Raw genomic sequence first — 17,087 nt, 5'->3', positions numbered from 1 at the left:
CACCAACTTACCTTGACCCATTTGTCAGGAAGCAGAGGCAAAAGTGGTTTGATATTATTTGAAAAATGTATATTAGTATCAGTAGTTTTGCAAGCCCACGTTTTATAGCTCCTAAATACCACACTACAGACATGAAATTCATAGATGAGACAAAGATGTGTATAAAATCATGTAGAATCATTAAAAAATATACAATTATCAGGTTTTATAGCTCACACTGAATTTCAGGTATAAGTGGTGCCATGAGACATTTATGATATTGTCTTCTCAAACTTGATTAATGTGAAAAATGTATAGAAATTGGAGTTTAACATAGACACAATTTTATTTTTTTAAAATTGTGTTATATCATGTATTGTTCAATATGCCTCCAGCACATTCGTTTCTCATTATATTTTTATACTGTCATACCTGGATAGCTTGATGCCTCCCTGTCTGCACTAGTTGGTAAAGTTGGTCACTCTGTGTGGTCCAAACTGCAATGCATGTATTACACTCCATGCAACCTACTTCAAAATTTTTTTGTTCATCTTGTGAACATGTAAAAATACCAAAATGCAGAATATTGTGGAACAATGTCCGCCAATTTAAATGCCCTTTCTGTTTACCTTACTTAACTTACTCCACTTCAGAATTTATATAAGGTACCACAAAAAATAAATATGAAAAACCTGGTTCAAAAAGTAGTTTATAGTAAATTTATCATTAGTATTAATCATGACTGAAACTTGAAACAACCCTTTTGAAGTAATGCATCTGGAAAATATTAAAATCTTACTGACTGATGAAATGTGGTATTTGATGCACATAAATAATTTATGACAAACATTCTAACAGGAGATTTGACTGTCTCATATAACATTACAAACACAACTTCTGCCATATATTTACTACAAATTTTCACTAGTAGCTCCATATATAGCCTTTTATACATTCTTAAGGTCAGCCAATAATTTTCATTACATAAGCAATTTATTACTTTCTGCACTTAACCTGACGTCTCTTCCTTTCCGCCACCCACCATAGATCTGTCATCACACAATCTTTCCAGTTGCTCTGTGTAAAACGTATTGAAATCCAATCTAGAAACAAGAAATGGTACATGAAATAAAATAAATTCCAAACTCAAAAGACATACGAGATCTGGTCTTCTGGGTTGTGATGCTGGTGGGCTTGTAGACAGATACCAACATTTCAGGCAGACATATTTCCTCCGTCTCCAAGTCTCATTATGGAGACTGGTACTTACCTACATGTACACGTGGCACCACAACTCTGAAGACCAAACCGACATCAAAGAAGACATATATTTTCACACTGAAGTTAAGTTCTTATCACAGGCCTCAATATTTTCTGACCCTCTTGTGTACCCTCCTCCTTCTTCTTCTTCTTCTATGGCTCTCCTGTCCGTATTGGTCCATGGCCTCCTCAATTCTCCTCTTCCATTCGGTCCTCTGTTAGGTCCATCTGTCCGAGGCTTTGATCGAGGTTTCGAAACATCTTCCTTTTTACGGTGCAAGGTTGTTAGCCTTGATACCAACCCCCAACCTGGAGGACCAGGGTACCTGTCTTAGTCTGAACTCTCCCCCTCGACCAATCTGGCTAGGGAGGCCCTACCAGTAGCTATGCTACCGCCAGCATAACTCTTGGGATCACTGAAGTACTCAAGTCCCACCACCACGACAAGGTGCAGGTACCATTAAGTGGTGCCTCTTGTGTACCAATCAGATCCAAAAATATCTATCACCACATGAAGTGCCACAGTCTTTTATTACTTAAAGTGTTGTTACTCTCACCTTGAAAGTCTGCACAGCCACCATGGTAGTCTTAAAGACAACAATAGATTAAACAGAAACACAGGTGGATGGCCTTCAATGGCATACTGGTTCATACCAAGTTTCAAAAACTCTGTCCAATGGTTCATATGTTATTAGTGAGGATATAAACACATGACATGTTACAATAAGCTTACTGTTCCTCGTAAACTAAGGAAAATAGCTGAAAGTGCATTAATTATTCATCATCACACTTTGCATACTTAACAGAAATCTTCCCCGATGACGGGAGTTACGAGCGTATTACACGCCCATTTCAGAAAATGTCCTTACCTGTATAAAATATTGAGAACTTTCTCGTTGTTGTTTTCACGGCCAAGTTCTGAGATTTTGTCCAGAAGGCCAACAAGAACTGCAGTAAATTGCAAGTTAAACTTGGAAATGCTTTGTTCAAAGCTATCACTCTCGCCAGCCACGTTGCCCATAAGTTCTGGCGATGGGGGCGGTGTTTCCTTCAAAAATAATACTACTGTTAATAATACAAATCACAACACATCCAGCACATCCATGAAAACACCACAACACAAAAAGTGGAAAAAATAATGATGATGTGGTCTTAAAAGTCACATAAGCTAAAGTAACTCATCATGTATGACTTTAAAATCTTGGAGCTGCAATACCACCAGATAAAATCTCCTGAGCCAGTTCTTTTCAAAACTGGGGCATACACACACTGCACATGTCTTATTCCACACTAATGAGCTAATACGAGTATGTAGACTTATTACTGGGAAACAAATAATATGGAATAAATTACATGAATGAGGCAAAGAAAGTACAGTATTTAATCTTTAGCCAGAGCATGAACCCAACATTTCTAAAGAAATATACCATGGTCCTCCCAGCTTCTGTGCAGTCAAATATTCTCATATAAGACAGACTAATATTCTACGAGGGACAACAAAACACCAAATTACATTAACCAAAACACCTATTTAGCTACTCATACATGAAAAATATGCAATGATGATGAAAGAATCTGAGAAGTTCAATGCCAGCAATCTGATACACGTAAGATTTGAGGTGTTCACAGCGGTGAGTATGAAGATTTCTGTCTTCTGGGTTGTTGCGCTGTGTAGTCTGATCGATGTTAACCAACGTTTCAGAGGTCATACTGCCTCCGTCGTCCTGATGACAGAGGCAGTATGACCTCTGAAACGTTGGTTAACATTGATCAGACTACACAGCGCATCAACCCAGAAGACAGAAATCTTCAATCTGATAACACAGGGTAATTATAAATAAAAATAAATACTCTTTTAAGTTTAGATAGTAAAACTGTTCTGAGACACTGTTAAAGCAGATGTGGATGATAACGAGACAGGATCAACAGATGACATTTAACACTGCTGATATTCACAAATACAGAAGAGAAACGGAAGAGCTTTAAGAAAATAGCAGGATCTACAATGCAGGACAAAACCGTAACAAGTTTTCTATACTAAGATCGCAAAATTCTTTCTTCAACATGTTCACTGCATAATTGAGAAACAGGCTGAAACTGAAAAATTTAGTAATGACAAAGACTACTAAAAAGGGCACTAATAAAAAATCAGCATTCTAACAAAACATAAGATCATAAAACTCATAAATGTATCAATACTACTCAACATTAATAAAAGAATTGCTAGCATATTTTTTAACCCTGCTTCCATGCTCAATTTCTGAGAATAAAGCGTGAATGACTGATACCTCAGCATAAGCATCAGAGCCTTCATAGCCCTCATAAGTTGGTCCTAGCATGGACGTAAGTTCAGCGTCCAAATAGTACCTCCTCATATGCTGAATGAAAATGCAGCGTTAACAGACAACATCAAGTGAATATACAATTGGCTAAATCTTTCACTGAACGTTAGAGAGGAACCTGCTTTCATCTAATATTGATAAAAGAACAACTAATAGCATAATTTAACACAAATTTGCAGTACTGAGTATCAGTAAAGAAGAAATCAGAATGGTTTCAGGCACTACACTGCTTAACACTCACCAGTCCAACATCAAGGTGGTCATAATAACACATTTTATTCCACTACGTGCAAAGTCAAAGTCAGTATAGTGACTGGCTATGGACTGGGCGACCAGGGTTCGATCCCCGACGAGGGCAGAGGATTTTTCCTCTAGCCTCTGCGTCCAGACCGGCCCTTGGGCCCACCCAGCCACCTATCCAATGGGTACCAGGGTCCTTCCCTGGGGGTAAAGCACGGCCAGGACGTGATGCTGACCACTCACCCCCATCTAGTGCCGAGGTCAAGAATGAGTAGGAGCTATACTTCCACTCCCCCCAAGCACCTGCATGGCATATAGTGGGACAAACTTTGCTTTACTTTACGTGCAAAGCGGAGGTAAACTCAATTTTTGCTTTTACACGAATATTCCTGCATTTATCACTTGCAATATGATTTTATGTTTGCTATTGAAGAACTGGCATTCATCAATGGAAATCACTGTGGTTTCCTATCAGAAATTGCCTCCAAATGAAACAACTGCATGTCAGTATTCAATCAACAGCATCGCCAGCTAGCAGTCTGATCCTTCTCGTGTACAGCATTTGCAAGCCAATGCAATTGTCATATTGAAATAGGCTAAGTGTGGCCGACTGATATCAAGTAAAACAAAGGTACTAGGATCACACAAACCTTAGATATATATCAGTTATATTCATTGAATTAATATAATAATGATGAGGATATAGCTATGTTAACAATGTGTTGTGTTAAACATGAAGTACACACACACCCCAAATTCATCTACTTTCCAAAATGTTTAATCAGAAGACAAAACATCTTCTTCTTTTTCCGGTTTAACAATCTTTATACATTTTCCGGTATCCTTTTACGGGTCCCCAACTTTTTAGTTGGCTTGATCTATGGACATTCGGTAGGACTCCTTGGACGAGGGATCGGCCCGTCGCAAGGCCTCTACCTGCACACAGGAGAGCACAACACAGAAAAACATCCATGGCTTGAGTGGGATTCGAACCGATGGTCCCCGCAACCAAGCGGCCCAAGGCCCACACCTCAGACCACGCGGCCAATGCGGACTCCCAAAAGACAAACATGAAAACAGATTTCTCATTAATGTTAACTGCATGCAAAGTTAGAATTAGGGATCACATGTAAGATATGGAAGAAGCACACACACACAGTATTAACCTATTAAAAGTAAAGTGAACGTATCTTCTGTGAAAAGGCACGCTACTGATATCAGATCATAAGCAAACTAACAGTGATCATTTTAATTATTTCTTAGCCATATTTTACTATAATCTGAATATTTTTCTTTTTGGTTTTATGCAAATATAACTGTATTAACAAAAATTAATAGCTATACATATAAGAATGTCTTTAAGATCCCTGTAAGATGACCAAGTAAATCAGTAAGAAAATTCTTGGTTAAATATTGTGTATTACCTGTATGAAGTGGCAGAAGTGAACGCAGATGGCCATGAGTTTGTTCACGGTACGCAGTAAAGAAGGATTCGTAAGCATGCAGTCCTTAAGGCAATTGTCCAGGAAGTCTGAATGGCACACAAGTACATCATCCACATTGTTCACCTAAATACAGTATAATTCAGAAACATAAGCTTCATTTAATATGGTACTCCATTCTACACAGAACTATAGTACATTTATTAGCAAATTGTAACTCTCAGAAGTGTAGGTCTACGAACATTACAACTGACCATAAGAACAGCCCAATGTTAGATTCCAATAGATTCAGAGGATTCTGTCTTGAGTAAGTCATTCAAATGATTTTAAAGTCATACTGGTGTTAATTATGAGCCGGGATAGCTCAGTCAGTACAGTGACTAGCTACGGGCTGGACGACTGGGGTTCGATCCCCGACGAGGGCAGAGGATGTTACCTCTAGTCTCTGTGTCCAGACCAGCTCTGGGGCCCACCCAGCCTCCTCTACAATGGGTACCGGGGTCCTTTCCCGGGGGTAAAGCTGTCCGGGGCGTGATGCAGACCACTCACCCCCATCTAGTGCTGAGGTCAAGAAAGAGAGGAGCTATACCTCTACTCATCCCAAGCGCCTTTACAGCACATAGCTGGACAAACTTTTTACTGGTGTTAATTAAAATGTGCACAGAACAATAAAATTTAGTATTAAAAGGGGTATATGGTTAGACACACAACTGATCTGAACAGGTCTGTCTCATCACAAATTGTTAGTAGTCTAATAATTAAATCATAAACTGAAATGGGCAATGGATGTGTAAATTTTGGTTGGAGAACGTAGTGATAAGAGACCATCTGTAATACTGCTATCCCAACAACAGAATATTAGTAATACCATGGAAACAACAGTTCATGAGGAATCAAATTGATAGTTTGTGGTCTGGCATAGGACAGTTAAATTCCCCCCCCCCCCCCCCCCCCCCCCCCCCCCCCCGGTTTTGAAGAAAGAGTGCTACATGGTTTACCTTGTTGATGCTGGCAAGAAATGTAACCCAGTTGGGTTCAATTACTTCCACCATCATGTAATACTCAAGATTTTGCACACAGTTGAGCATACGTTGACGGAGGGCAAACGCCGATGCGTACGTCTTTGCAGCTCGAAGGGCAAATGACTTGGCCACCTTGTTACATATCCATACCCTAAAATTATCCAAAATCAAAGAGGAATATAAATAAATCAAAATAATTACACAGTGCTTAAGTAATAATCTCTTTCTGTAACAAAGGAATGCCATTCATAATGTAATTTCTTAATTCAGGCATATATTTAATTAAATTAATCAATTTACATGTATTGAAAACATATTAGGATAATAACCTTCACATGATATTTCACTTCAATTAAAAAATTCACAAGTAATTTCAGTGATGTCCAAGATAATTTCATAACATATTCACAGTATATGGAATATGGTAATAGGGGTATCTCATTAGACCACTGTAGCATATGGCAATCATTACCTTGTAAATAACGTATTAGTTAAAATAAGTAACAAAATACTCATCTTTTTACAGGCTACAGATACTACCCTGAAAACTATTTAATCTACTCAGTATTTTTCCAAATATATCTAAAACTGTATTTAGACCTCAAGTTCAGTGTAAAACATTATTCAATTTGGACCAGTTACATTTGAGATTTAGTTACAACGGTGGCAAAAGTTCAGACTGTCGTCTTTTGGGTTGTAACACTGTATAGTCTTGTCCATGGTAACCAACATTCCACAGGAAAATATTTCCTCCACCTCTACCCTGAAAACTGCAACTGCAATGTTTGCCTAAATTTTGGATAATTGAAGAAAACAGAAATCTTCATCGCCCTGATGACGGAGGAAGTATGACCTCTGAAACGTTGGTTAACATCAACCAGACTACACAGCGCAACAACCCAGAAGACAGAAATCTTCATACTCACCGCTGTGAAAACCTCAAATCTTACTATTGGATAATTGTTAACATTCAACATGACTCGCCCCCAAAAGCTGAAGTTACACAACATATATATTCAGTTTGCAGAAATTATGTTGTAAAAATGTTTATTCATTGCTTAGTAATTTACCTGCATTAATTGCTAAGCATTCCAATGAAGGGTTAAAGTGAAGGTTTATGTATTGAGATTATAATTTTTCCGCTTCTTGCAATTTACACTTTCCCACAATTCACATCATTTCTCATCAATGCCAAGAAAAGCGTAAATAAGGAGTTCCACTGTATTACGCAATACAGGTTCATTGGGCAGTCTCTATTCAGGCTGAAGTGCAATGGGTTAAGAACTAATATCAATTAAATTAAATTCAGTTTAATAAGGTGCATCAATTATTCATGCTTAAGTATATTGCTCCATATCTGTACTTTGAGATAAGACAACAAGTTTTGCAAAAAAATTTGTAACAATCACAATTTAGTAGTGATAAAATTCTTGTTACCTGCATAAAAGACGTTCTACATGTTTACAGTAGAAAAGATGTCTGAAGATCATCTGATAACAAGCTATAGCTCTACGGTTCAGAACAAGTGAAACTGGCCACTTTACTTCATAACCAAAACAGAATGATTCCAAACCAAGCAGATGTAGTTTGTCTGATGGTAAACGATATTCTGAAAACCAAACCAATGCAGAAGTCTCATTACAAAGTCAGGAAGTATGAAAAGGGCACAAACTGTGCGAGTAAATACGGCATTTGACTTTTTACCATTTGGCAAGTCTTCTGTATCTGCAATTAATTTCATTAACACTTTTTATGAAACTAAGAATCATAATTGTGTTAACAAAGAAAGTCAGCAAACAAAATTGTACAAATTCATAACTGTTTCCCAAAATAAGACAAGAAAAGTATGCACCAATGAAGTTCCAATAGAAACATTGCTTTTGCAACCATTAATTTTATTTCCTTGAATAAGCAGTAGCAGCGAGCTAACAAGGGGTAGTCTTCCAACTTGGAGGTTTGATGGTGGACAAACAACTCGTCACAAAACATTAGCATGGTTCAAAATAATAGGCAGGACCTCAGACATTGCAAGCTGCTATAAACATGGAAATGAATCTTCACATTTCATAAAAGGCAGGTAATTTCTTTACTAGCTCATTGACTTCTCAATAAACACTTTGCTCCACCGAGTCACATAATAGACATTAGTATACACTAACCTTTCTCTTCATGAGTTTCTATGCTAAGAATTTTGAACATCTGGAACAGGAGATCATATGGAAGAAGTTCTGTCCGCATGTCATCTTTATAAGGATCTCCATTTGCTGCTGATGTTCGAAGTGCCAACTCCAACAGAGATTCAAGGCGTGTCGGAACAATATCATCGATGTTCTTGCTCAATTCTGCCTCACAAGAATCCATGAACTGAACTATAAAATCCCCTTGGTCCAGCAAGAAGTAATGCTTAACTGACCTAAAACAATTAATTAATAAATTTTCACTTCCTGAAAAGTCCATCTTATGTAACAGGAACTAATTCATATGTCTAAGCACATGAAACATAAAGTACTGTAGCATTTATCTCATCAATTAAACAAGACAAAATCTGCTTCAATATACTTCTTTCTAAACATGCACAGTCCAATGGAGGCCACACATGCTCCGGCTTGCCGGAAGGCCAGCCTTCCAAGTTAAAGCCGGAAGGTAAGCCTCAAACCTCTGAGAGTCCACATACATACAGACTTTGTGGCAGGTTTGTGATCAGTCTTTTTATTCTTCAGTCGATGCTACAACATGTTCAGTGAAGACGACGCAATTTTAATCGGTCTTGCTGTTACTTTAATATTGAAAAAGAAAAGAAAGTTGAAACGTTCTAAGTGCGTCAGAAGTTGGATAGATGGGTCAAAATATTCTCACATAAATTTGTTGAATGAAATTCGATTAGAGCCGACAGACTGGCAAAACTACCTGCGAATGGATGAGGACACATATTTTGAACTGTTAAACTTAGTTTAACTTAGTTAAACTACAAGGATTTGAAGTTCTCGGCGGCTGGTTGAGATGACTAAATGCTACAAGCCTTGCCTTTACCCTCGTCTCTGCCCATACACGTTACGACTTGTAAACATTCAGTAAGCCTCGAAGCAAGAAATCAAGCAAATGCAGATTTATCGGAGGCTCGGTTTCCGGCCAAATTCACCACACACGCTCCAGTTTGCCTTCAGGGATGTAAGCCTTCCGGCAAGCCGGAGCATGTGGGGCCACTCTAATACACCAACTTTCCACATCCCTCTTGCACAACTTTAAAAAGAGTTGTGAAATGCTCAGTATCTCCTCACTAGATTTTATGATAGATACTGCCTTAAGATTATTTTAACACCCAGCATTTAACATTTCAGATAACAGAATGTAATTCAAGCTTGAATGTTTCACATGCAAGAACAAGAAGAGACCATTATCTCATAATTATGGCAAATCCAGTCCACAGAAAATCACTTTACTAACTGATCTGTATTTGAAGGCTTGCAATTTGGAAGTGAAAGTATAAAGAAAATTCAATGTTGACATTACAATAATTTATGGGTAGGAATAATACTGTAATTACTATCTACCACCTGTATCTTCAAAATAAGAAAATGACAATTGGCCTCCTTTAAATAGTTTTCTGTTCTCCTACCACTACAAACAACTTGGAAAAATTCCTCACTCCAGGTTCTTAATAGTCGAATGACGACTTTCTGAGATTTGAGACTCTCACAACCGTGAAGAAGTCGATGGTCTTCTGGGTTGTGACATCATGTGTCTTGCAGATGGTCACCACATGGTGTCACTACCCATAAGATCACATATGACTAACGATGCCTCTGACGGCATATGTTCATCAGAAAGCAAATCTGCAAAAATACTTGAATATAATTCTTATTATGTTTTAAACATACTGAGCCATATACTGCATTACATACCGCAATCGGCCCATCAGATCATTCTCTTGCATTAAAAGCTCTAGAAGAGTTTTGCTTGCAAAGCGGTAAGCTTTTTCAATTGCTTCCACATATTGTCGTTCCTTAATTGTGTACACAATTTCCTCTGCCTGTGGTGATTTTACATTCTTGCCTGTGAACAAAAATGTTAAAAGAACAATGATGAAAGTTCAAGTTATGTATTTCAATTATGGTGAATTCTGATGAACTGCACATCATAAAGAGGCATTCTGCACTAGTGACATTAACAGTGAATCCAAGTATATAAGTGACTCTACATGAAGTGAATGTGAAACAACTGCTGAAAAGTATCAATACCTGGTAGCCACCCTAGAACTTATTAACACAGTTGTGAAACACTGATATGCTGATATAAGCCTTCAAGAAGAAGACTTGTGAAGATTTGAGGCTTTCACAGCAGTGAGTATGAAGATATCTGTCTTCTGGGTTGTTGCGCTGTGTAGTCTGGTCGATGTTTGCCAACGTTTCTGAGGTCATACTGCCTCCGTCATCAGGCCCTGATGACGGAGGCAGTATGACCTCTGAAACATTGGTTAACATCGACCAGACTACACAGCGCAACAACCCAGAAGACAGAAACCTTCAAGATTTGTGAAGGTGCCTAAAACAAGAGTCATGACAAGTAAACAAATACAATTACAACTGAATTCCAGTTACTCAGACCAAAGTTATTACAAAGATTCAAAGAAGCCTTCCCAGTCACCATTAACATATCCAATTTTTAGGTTACTGAAAAAATTAATATCTGATTAAAGTCATGTTTAAACACTGAGTAAAATTAATGGAAATTTAATAATGTGATGTAGCTTCAACAATATACAGTTGGTCTGGAATGTATATAATACATTTGCACATCATTAAACTGAGACAGTGCAATATTCAGCAATATTTCCAATTAACTCTGACCACTTAGTCTCCATATAAACACAAGTTTGTAAAATACCAATCACATAAATCTTTTCCATTCTGAAAGAACTGAGCCTACTCAGTCATAAAACAGAAGTGACAAAAGAAATCCTCCCTCCCTTAGAAACTTCTATTTATGTTTAAGAAATATAAAACAATCTAATTTCTCTTTACTACCATATACTATCTATTATCAATGGTGAAAAATCGACTTGTGGTCCACAGTCTTTTCCAATTATGTGTGACAATAAACAGATAATTATTAAAATATCTGTCTGACATGTCAACTTACCACACTGACGTATGACATTCAGATATTTTCCTGTGAGTAAAATTACGTCAGCCACTCTCTCCAGGAAAACAGGAATCTTCTCACGTCTGATAACGTAACGCTTCTCCCAGTAATCAGATGAATAGTCAAAAGGCAATTCCTCCTTCTCAATTACTTCATTATCTTCAACCAAAAACTGTACAAAGCAAATGTTAAAAGCAGATTATTTTATGGAAATATTTAAAATGTCCCATAAGAATAGAAGATGATTATGTACAGTGGGGGTCCGCAGTGGCTGCACGGTCTGAGGCATGGGCCTTGTGCTGCTTGGTCGATGGGACCGTGGGTTCGAATCCCACTCAAACCATGGATGTTTGTCTGCGTTTTTCTGCGTCGTGCTGTCCTGTGTACAGGTAGAGGCCTTGCGACGGGCTGATCCCTCATCCAAGGAGTCCTACCGAATGTCGATAGATCAAGCAAACAAAACGTTGGGACCAGCAGTGCTTAGGCACTTGAAGAACGGGTTGTTCCAAGTATCCCAGTATGTATAATGGACATGATGGTCTAGGTAAGAGTTTTATCCCATCACTCTTTCAAAGAACAGCACAAAGAAAAAACTGTCCCACTACACACCATGTATGTATGCGTTTAAGAGAGGAGGTATAACTCTTACTCATTCTTAACTCTGGCACTAGATGGGGATCAGTGGTCAGGGCCATACCCCAGGCATGGTTTAAGAAGTGAGGATAATCACAAACATTACTCATGTTAAATCTGTGGTTAAACAAACAAGAAAATTATTTTCTTTATGCAAAATGAGTGGAGGTGGTTTACTTTGCGGGAAAGAAAATTGTAATTTTTTCTTCTCCTGCTTTCCACAGATTATACACAATCTTGTCTGAAGTTTGCAGGTATAAATAAAATAAAATAAAAGATAATATTAACAGTAATATGGTGGAAGATGGTGAGGTTGATGCTAAAGTAATACAGAAGTCTTCCATTATAGCTTTTTTTGTTGAAGGACACACTATCAACTGTATTCAAATATAATACAGCACATCTGGAAACTTTCTAGATTAATACCTATTCTTCCCACATAATATATCCACACTGCTTGTTTCATCTACAACTAAGAGATAAAATAAAAACAAGTAAGATTTGAGGTTTTCACAGCGGTGAGTATGAAGATTTCTGTCTTCTGAGTTATTGCGTTGTGTAGTCTGGTCGATGTTAACCAACGTTTCAGAGGTCATACTGCCTCCGTCATCAGGGGGATGAATCACCCCAGTGAGTATGAATATTTGTCTTCTGGGTTGTTGCGCTGTGTAGTCTGGTCGATGTTAACCAACATTTCAGAGGTGATACTGCCTCCGTCATCAGGGCAATGAATATTCATTCTGAAACGTTGGTTAACATTGACCAGACTACACAGCGCAACAACCCAGAAGACAGAAATCTTCAAAATAAAATCATATAAAACCAATGGTATACAATTTTACTTACTGAACAAACACATATTAAATGTTTAGGTGGCTCTAACAGAGACAGAAAGAACGCTGCTTGAAAAATAAAAACAGACACTATTACTATGTATTGTCATATCAACTTCAGCGATGGAATTGCAACTCACCTCTTCATATGGATCAGAGATTACTCCTTTGTACACCCACTTTTCTAATATTTCCATGTAAGGTACACATGCATTTTGTGTTAGATACAAACACAGTTCTTGACCTGCAGGATCTCCAATATAGTTTGAGGTCCGTTCATGTAGCAGGCTTAACACTTTACCACCTTTGGCTCCAGACTAGAAAAATGTATAAATGTCAGCTTAACATATTTATTGCTTTTGCTTTCATATTATTTATCCATAATAATATCATGGTACAGTCTTCCTTGAGTGATGATCAGTTAATACTTACAGTACACTGTATTTTTATTGTTCGAAGCCAAAAACATAAGAACCTGAATTTTCTTCTATAGGACTGGTAAGGAGGCTGAAATATTTACTTTAAATACATGATAGTTTGTTCCAGAAATAAGGTACAGTTTCCTGGAGATTACTCACTTTGCTAATAGTACTTGCTATATTTGCCAGAATTTCCATTGTGTGAAGGGTAGGCTGAATAAAGAACCAGAGTTTGTGTATGGAAAAATTGCCTTTGCGATTTGCAGTCTCCAACTGAGCCACCAGCACCATATAATCCTTAATAAGGGTATTCATGGCAGCTGTGAGCGCATGATTCACTTGTCCACACTCAAACTGGCTCTTCTCTTGGATGAATCGCATCACCATAGAATAATGTGATGCAAGGGGTAAAATCTGTTTCACCATCTCATGCAGGGAAGGATCTGAAATAAAAAACTTAAAGACATGTCTGAAATACATTAACATTTATTGTATCTTTATTTTTAAATATTACCAGAAAGAACAGAGATACAGTTTACGTACAACATTCAGATTAGGGAGAAAAAGATCACTTTCTTTTTTATATCAACTGTATGGTGTATTAAGCTTTCTGTCTTGGGTAGCAAATATTTACTGATGTTATAGTCACTTAATTTAGGACTCTTGTTGGAACAGAGTGATAAATGTTAGGGCATAAGTTAAAGTAATTCAGTGGTAAGACATCTTCAGATGACTGCTAAATACTGGTGTAGACCAGTGGTCCCCAACCTTTTTGTGCCTACGGGCACATTTGAGAGTTTATGAGATCATGGCGGGCACCAACCAATTAACAAAGCCAAATTTTCTTTTCTCTGGACAAATAAGATATGGACACCAAATAATACACAAAACAACACAATGTTTAATGATACAAGAAACCATGCAATCAAAAATACGTAGTTTATAAGTACAATTATTATTACTCAAGTGGGAAGTTATTGTGATGTCTGGCGCTGCATTTCAACGGCCAGTTTTTTAAATTTAGGAGTGTAGGATGATGTTGCTGCTCACAAACAATCATCAAGATGGGCGTCGGTAAGTCGAGATCTGCGCTTTGATTTTAAAATGTTCATGGCTGAATGGCCTTCATTATTCAGTATAACCTCTTTCTGTAACAACGCGGGCACCCTAAAAGCGGGGGACCACTGATGTAGAGTGCCTCTGTAATATTTGTAACTGTCATCAACAACTTCACCACCATGAAATATCATATCAAAAACTGTTCTGAATTCAGTGTAATAAAGGTATGTAGTAGAGTACTACTTATCCCAAAAAAAGAAGCTCATAGTCACATAAAACATAAAAAAGTATGATTCAACATAATGAAAAAACATGACAGATTGCTTCTTTACTCAGAGCTTTGTATGTGTCATCTAACCAAAATCTTTGTCACATAAACCTCAATGAACAATATAAACAATAAGTTCACAATGTCAAGGCTTAACAACACTGAAGGGATTAGGGTTAATATGCCTCATTACAGAATCAGACAGATATATATGATTATTCTGGAATTCATTTTACACTTACCAATACTTTCACTAATGCTGAATACTCTTGTTTCATACAGACCCCGAAGAGGATTTGGAACAATATAATCACTTTCAGCTCCTTCAAGACAAAACAGTATTTCTTCTATCACCATACTTTCTTGAGAACATACTGGAATTGCTCCTACAAGATTCAAAATAAAGTTATTTCACACACACCAAAAATCACACACCCAAAAATCTCTAAATTCAGGCCTGGCTTCTCTTACCTAAAGGAGCAGCAAATGGTACTGGTCCACTATGATGTGTGACAAAATCCAGATTCATGTTAGGTCTCACAGAATTCCAGTTTGGCATCACTGGTGACTGGTAATTGGGATGCCGTGCCTTTTCTTGTGTCTCTACTTTATTTAAAGGTAAACTTCTTTTTTCTTCAGCTATTTCCACTTCCTTGTGCAGGCGACTACGAATCTGAGTTTGGCAAACACGAACAAACATAATTATTACAAAATCTTATGTATCATCTACAAAGATGACAATCTTAACATTGGTTTGCAATTTTGTTTCTAGAAACTTACCACAGGCAGATCCTCTGTAGTTACCTTCTCTACAATTTCAGAATCTCTTAAAGGATCACTAATGCTCCCTACTGATGCTTGAGAGGTCTGAGAATTCTGTAAATTTGTGGATGCAGTCTTGGCATTTTTCTCCAGATATTCTTTCAATTTCCTGTCTTCTGAGATTACTGATAGTAACTGAATAAAAGGGCGAAGACAATCAGTGCTGTAATTGAAAATTCAATTATTAACAATTTCTTTAAAACATGACATTCACATTAGTGCATTAAATAATACAAGTAAATCTGTTATATTAAATTGGTGTAAAATATTATATACATGCCATAGTAAAGATCAACAACCAGTTAACATCAATGTTAAAGACCTGGTGACATTCTCTTCCTTAGATGGCAAACAAAGAAAAGAAGACACAAAATAGTGTATATAATGTTTACTCCTTCTGGACCAACTTCACAGTACAGTGACCATATATACCTGTCACTGAATTTAGGTGTTACTAGTCTTAACTATTAAACTAATCTAACATTAACTGACACAAGTGGTCACAATAATATTAAGATATATAATCCCTTTCATATATTCATCATAAATGTCCCACAAACTAATTTTAATAAAATCTGTAGAGTACATCTTACTTTTTAGCTTTTAATTCTTCATACTTCTCAATGAAGCTCTCACGATTTGGGCTATTTTGTGCAAGTTGCCTAACACAGTTTTGTGTTGCATGGTTGTATGAAGACACTGTGGTTGTACCAGCTCTTTGAAGGTTCTCAACATATGATTCAGGTGAAGCATTTGAGCTGGAATTATAATTTGTTTAGATTTCACAAATCCATCATAGTACAAGCCAATGATGTAGAACATGTCATATTACATTAAACATACAAATACACTTAATTTCAAATAATCTGACATATCCAAGACCAATAATATTGTAAATGAAGCACTTGTTCACATCTAGCAAATATGTATACTAATGAAACTTACAAACAGTGAAATGACAAGCATCAGATTTTAAAAATATATATGAAAAAAGTATTCTTAAACAAACAAGAAGGTTCCCTACTGAATACTACACAATGCTAACACTGAATGTCACAGCCCATCATACTACAAAAAATTTGGAAAACTTAGTTGAGGGCAGCAACCTAATTACAGAGGTCAACCCCCCAAAAGTCCCAGGGAATACATTAATTAATTAGTTTCAGATTTATACTCAGAGTTAAAAATTCGACGCTTCATATGGAGCACTGAAATACACTAGAACTAAAGAATGATACACAAAAGTGAACCTGCAATTGGCATGAAAAGCTATTAGTATGACATATCAGATAAAATTACAGATCAAAATAAAAAAGGTTTACTTTAGTTACCCTAAATGTTCTATTAACTCTGTCACCAGGTGATGAACTTTAAATTCACTCATTGCTACGTTGAATAACTATAATAAAATTACAGAAATAACCGCCTAAGGAATATTATCATCCATGTTATTTAGAGCACCAACGCATTGCGCACGGCTTAAAATCAGGGAGCCCAACGTATAAAATCTCAATGATACCTATGGGGAATATAATAAACTCAAATTATCAATGTTAATTTACAAAACTGTTTAAAAAATATTTCATGAGTAATGTCAACAACGAATTTGTGACAACACTGTACGTT

General features: G+C 37.0%; 1 protein-coding gene across 2 annotated transcripts; it reads right to left on the bottom strand.

The window, feature by feature from the left end:
* Positions 1-82: 82 nt before the first annotated feature.
* Positions 83-17,046, bottom strand: LOC110834295 (gamma-tubulin complex component 2). 2 transcript variants are annotated; one of them, XM_022073277.2, is made up of 16 exons: positions 16,793-17,046; positions 16,055-16,219; positions 15,420-15,624; positions 15,111-15,312; positions 14,882-15,025; positions 13,472-13,755; positions 13,034-13,210; positions 11,425-11,599; positions 10,188-10,338; positions 8,445-8,698; positions 7,723-7,894; positions 6,262-6,436; positions 5,246-5,389; positions 3,528-3,617; positions 2,109-2,287; positions 83-1,082 (listed from the first exon to the last, which is right to left on the bottom strand). In XM_022073277.2, the coding sequence occupies exons 1-16, from the start codon at positions 16,843-16,845 to the stop codon at positions 989-991; spliced, it is 2,664 nt and encodes an 887-aa protein (XP_021928969.1). In that variant the 5' UTR covers positions 16,846-17,046; the 3' UTR covers positions 83-988. The 2 variants fall into 2 exon arrangements, with proteins under 2 accessions (XP_021928969.1, XP_021928970.1); XM_022073278.2 differs by lacking the exon at positions 3,528-3,617.
* Positions 17,047-17,087: the final 41 nt, after the last annotated feature.

Source organism: Zootermopsis nevadensis, unplaced genomic scaffold (genome assembly GCF_977971745.1).
Source record: "Zootermopsis nevadensis isolate Lab colony 2312 unplaced genomic scaffold, Znev_1.0 Znev_ptg000022l, whole genome shotgun sequence".
Classification (NCBI taxonomy): domain Eukaryota; kingdom Metazoa; phylum Arthropoda; class Insecta; order Blattodea; family Termopsidae; genus Zootermopsis; species Zootermopsis nevadensis.
This window is presented reverse-complemented; position numbering and strand designations above follow the sequence as displayed.

Bases quoted from the DNA above. Each gene is read 5' to 3' on its own strand.
- LOC110834295 (XM_022073277.2), bottom strand. From the start codon at position 16,845: ATGAGTGAATTTAAAGTTCATCACCTGGTGACAGAGTTAATAGAACAT. The intron at 15,625-16,054 runs GTAAGATGTACT...TTTCAATTACAG, and splicing joins GAAGAATTAAAAGCTAAAAA to CACTGATTGTCTTCGCCCTT. The intron at 1,083-2,108 runs GTAAGGACATTT...TCTTGTTTCTAG, and splicing joins GTTCTCAATATTTTATACAG to ATTGGATTTCAATACGTTTT.